The 4,530-nt window shown below is 50.4% G+C and overlaps 3 protein-coding genes across 3 annotated transcripts in view; all 3 read left to right on the top strand.

Moving 5' to 3' along the window:
* Window positions 1-535: 535 nt before the first annotated feature.
* H257_09111 (hypothetical protein) lies at window positions 536-710 on the top strand (the record flags this gene model as incomplete). Its single annotated transcript, XM_009835228.1, has 1 exon — window positions 536-710. A coding segment is annotated over one exon (175 nt), but the record flags the coding sequence as incomplete, so codon positions are not given.
* Window positions 711-2,318: 1,608 nt separating this feature from the next.
* Window positions 2,319-3,050, top strand: H257_09112 (hypothetical protein; the record flags this gene model as incomplete). The annotated part of the gene is made up of 1 exon (XM_009835229.1): window positions 2,319-3,050. One exon carries the CDS (start codon window positions 2,319-2,321, stop codon window positions 3,048-3,050), a length of 732 nt encoding a protein of 243 aa, XP_009833531.1.
* A 1,011-nt stretch (window positions 3,051-4,061) lies between these two features.
* Window positions 4,062-4,530, top strand: part of H257_09113 (hypothetical protein) — a gene marked incomplete at both ends in the record, with an annotated part of 3,270 nt that continues 2,801 nt past the window's right edge. The window contains one exon of the mRNA XM_009835230.1: window positions 4,062-4,515. Within this exon, the coding sequence (XP_009833532.1) occupies window positions 4,062-4,515 (454 nt within the window). The remainder of the gene's footprint in view (window positions 4,516-4,530) is intronic.

The raw sequence follows: 4,530 nt of genomic DNA on the forward strand, positions 1-4,530 counted from the left end.
GCTCTTACTGTATCTCAGACCTACAGAGACATCGTAGTGCGATACAGTACAGCGAGGTGGTGTGCATCGAACTGTGCTAGTCCCAAAAGTCATATTTATAACCCCCCCCCAATTAACCAAAATATCCAATTTTGCATCTCCACCGCACCTCCAAATGGTCCCTTTAATAATAGAGAGACCTCGAATTCTGGGCAAAATCGAGCGATTTGGAGGGATCGAAGGTCACCTTATTAAACAAAATCCAATAGTACAATAGTACTTTGAAGTAAACAACGTTTGCACGGATGGTCATGTGCTGCGAAGCATAGGTACGGGCCTTGGTTGTACACGCCATTGAAACGAGCGTCCACCTCAAGGGTGGCACTGCTATCTTAGAAGTATCTGCTTGGCGCACCGCTCACCGTCCGTGAGGAAGCGTATCGCCATCGAACACCTCAGCGGTTGAGGTGTTCGATGTGGGGTCGCTTTCGTTGTCTGCTACTGTGATCTTGTAATCTTGTGATACATAACTGGACAATGTCGCTATCACGATTAGCAGCCTACAAGCCTGTGTCAGCGACATTGCCCAGTTGTGCCACGAAGGTGGGTTGCTGGCGACATCACCTCCGTATTCTTATCTTGAGTATACGGAGGTGATGCCGCCAGCATCCACAGACCCGACGGCGCGACAACTGATCACTTCTAAAGCGCAACGGGCACCGACCAAGTGATGACAAAGCCGTCGTAGGGCCATTCATGTCGAACTAGGACACGTGGGCATTCAAATTTGCCCAACAAAATAACCAGTTTTGCGGTGGGATGAAGTCCGAAAACAATGGGTAAACTTATCCGGAAGTAGTTTTTCCCTGAAATAACCCCTGAAAATACCCAGTCTGCTCTACTTCTGAAGTACTACGTAGTACTAGTATAAGGTTTCACTCTCACCGTATCCATCAAAATCTCAACCACAGTTGCACCGCTATCCTAAACAGCTGGCAATATACAGTACTACTACGTAGTACTACGTAGTAGTACAATCAGATTACTCACAGTTACTGGTAAACTGTATGGTCGTGAGAGCATCTCCACTCGTCACACTTAAAGGTCTGATTCATACGGATAACCTTTAGATAGGACCAGTTTTGGACTTATACTCCCACCCGTTGGTTTTATTGTGGTCTGAATAAGTCCAAACATATACAGTCTGTCAATTCACACTGATGACAACGAAGGCTGACGTTGCGATGGGCCGTGGAGGTGACCGGTCTGCAGGCGGACAGGGCAGTCGCGATGATGGAGGTCACGAAGGTGAGTATTGCCGAGGTGGTGGTGGCTAGGGACATGAACCGGACCATCGTGGTTCGTTTTGCGGCAGCTCGGGAGCTTCGCGTGGGAGCCCTGTCTTAAGATCAAGTCGTCCTCCTCTTTCCGTCCACGCCACTTTGTTCACCAACAGGCTCAGGTGGTCGCCCACCTTTCGTGGTACTGCTGCCGGGCCGACCGGGCGGCAACAGCGAGATGGACAACCAGTCGCTCGCGCCAGACGACTGCACCGCGACCACCGTCGTCCAGCGCCTTCCACGCGCTGCTGCAGGTTATGGCTTCTATGATGTGCGGCGATGATAGGAATTGACCCATTTACAGTACTTCCAACAAGATGCCACGGGCGACCTTGTTTTCTCTATGTTTGCCAGTGGCATTGCGACGATGCTCCACGGAGCAGCATGTAATGCGAAAGCAAGCGACTTTCTCGTCATCGAAGGCTCGTATTACTCCCTTGAGCTATACTTTCGAAGTAAATGTTAACGATTCGGTCTATGATGGAATGCGAAGGGTCGCGGTTGATGTAAATACTCTCATTATCACTGTCACAGCCCCTCGTCATCCCGCGCATTTAAGTCTCACGGGTGGTGTGGAAATGAAACTTATCGCTGGAATCAGCATAAGACTCTCATTTATCCGTGATTTATCCGTATAAGGCCAGGTCATGAGTCCCAACCGGTGGAGATGCTCTTCGTAGCGTTGAAGTTTGATGTTTCACAGCAGCAATCTCATTCGCCATTGGTTTTTCGCTTGAGGTACCTCACTTTCCGCAGCACCAATGTCGACATTGCACTTTATTTATCAAAAGAACTTCAGCGCAGTTCAATCCTTCTCTTAGTGCGATGCAATCAAATTAACGAAAATCCGAGATACCCCATTACCCCATCAACACTGCAATGTGGTCAACCAAATGGTCTGTATTCGACATGGTTGCCTTGCCTAACGTTGGCTCATTCCGCCTTTTTCGCTGTACTCCCCAACCCTCAAGAATGAAATTGTTCAATGCCCTTGCCACCATGGCTGCTGTTGCCAGCGCAACCAGCTTTCGTGTTGCTTCCGCGCCAGTGGACCGTCACTTGACAGCTGAGCAACAATACCGCGCCGAGAAATATGTCGGTCTTCTCTATCGGGGCGCAGCCCAAGAGCAAGGACCCACCCGGCGCCTCAAGGAAGAAGGCGAAAACGACGTTGTCGCTGCGGGTGCTGCTCCAGAAGAAGAAAACCGCCACCTGGCAGCCCAGCAAGACAAGGAGAGCGAAGTTCGTGGAGCTACTCGCCCGCAGCGCCGCCTCAGTTTCCATGATGCTGCCGCGCCAGTGGACCGTCACTTGGCAGCTGAGCAAAGATTCCAAGAGCTGAAACTTGTCGGCATTTTGTCTCGGGGTGCAGCCCATGAGCAAGGTACTCACAGCCTGACCGACTTCCTCTTTGTGCCCGTGCTGCCCAGTGCGCACATTCAGAACGAAGAAGGGGACATCCGCGCCGGCCAAAAGCCAACCGGCGGCTTCTTTGAACTTCCGGACGAACGCCGCCTTACTGGTCAGCAACAACACTCGGGGCAAGAACTGTGGGGCGTTGAGTTGGACAGCGTGGGAGACAGCCTGATTGTGCCCGTGCTTCCCACCTCGATTGGTGCGGGGGGCGAAGCCAATGCATTCCATCCCCGTGCGGTTGCCAAGGCCAAGGCATTGGGCGGTGCACGCTCGATCGGTATCCAACAAGTTGGTCATATGTCGCCATCCGACTAGAGCGACTAACAACCAAGTCCGCGGCTTGTGCCTTTGAATTTCCAGCTTGATAGTACGGTTGGGTGTCTGCCTAATATTACTACATAGTACAAGTGAAGTTTATCTCGTTTGTGATTGAGTGCTGTCCTGTTAGAGGTAATGAGTTAGGCCGATGGACATTGCTGTGGACATCGTTTCACGCACAGATGCAGTACCTAGCTAATATTTGAGCTTCCCCATACCAACTTGGTGGCGTTGCTTCGATGCAGCTAACCTTTTTCACCACAAGGATCAATAGGATACACACATTGATGGAAAGAGGTGCATTGTGGGCTCAATTTTCATAAAAGTACAAGTTGGACGTTGGGGCTACTGAATGTTGACTGATCTGGAGTTTGATATGAAAATTTAAATGTAACCCCCCCTTCAATAATCATTGCTATTCAGAGCATGAGTATTCTGAGTTTACTGTTCTGAGTACTTTTGAGTTTGCTTGGGTATGTTGTCAACTCAGTTGCTCGTTGAAGCCCTGAATGCAGCTGTGATTGATGTTTGGATGGACGAGAGAGAAAGCCACATCCGAACGAGAGCAATGATTCAAATGAGGTTTAGAGTTGGCACTCGCTATCCATGTCAAAACCGTACATAGTGTACTGTACCATATCATAGATATTGACATAGTGTACTGTACCATATCATAGATATTGACTGTGAGTTTAGTTAAGAAGTTCAATCGCGATTGACATCGACGGCGGCTGATGTTTTCATAACAAGCACCAAGTAAACTAACTGTACGTGAAAGCAGCAGAGTGCCCACATTGCACTTTCACAAGGAAATTGACAAAAGGGAATATCAGCTCAATTCAATTCATCAACGTGTTGCAGTGCAATGTAATAAGGCCATGGCACCGCACAACCCGTATCTCGAAGGCCTCATCAAGACTGCAATATGGAGAATCCATCGAGACTGTTTTGATCTTGTTGCCTGATAGCTCATTGTGCCTTTTTCGCTCTACCCTCCAACCCTCAAGAATGAAAGTGTTCACTGCCCTTACCACCATGGCTGCTCTTGTCAGTGCATCCACCGTGCCATCGTTTCGAGGCAACCAGCCCCATGGCATCCAACCACGTGCCGGCGCTTCCGTGGACTTTTCGGACCACCACAAAGCCCCCGCGGGGACCAACGGCCGGAAGTTGCAAGATTCGTTCCGAACTCGTTACAACGTCGGCTTTTACTCGGTGGTAGACGTTCCCGAGGACCGCCACCTGGCAGCCCAGCAAGACAAGGAGAGCGAACTTCGTGGAGCTACTCGCCCGCAGCGCCGCCTCAGTTTCGATGATGCTGCCGCGCCAGTGGACCGTCACTTGGCAGCTGAGCAAAGATTCCAAGAGCTGAATTATGTCGGCATTTTGTCTCGGGGTGCAGCCCAAGAAGAAGGACCCACTCGTAGCCTGACCGACTACCTCTTTGTGCCCGTGCTGCCCAGTGCGCACATACAGA

The sequence above is a fragment of the Aphanomyces astaci genome (genome assembly GCF_000520075.1).
Source record: "Aphanomyces astaci strain APO3 unplaced genomic scaffold supercont1.22, whole genome shotgun sequence".
Classification (NCBI taxonomy): Eukaryota; Oomycota; class Saprolegniomycetes; order Saprolegniales; family Verrucalvaceae; genus Aphanomyces; species Aphanomyces astaci.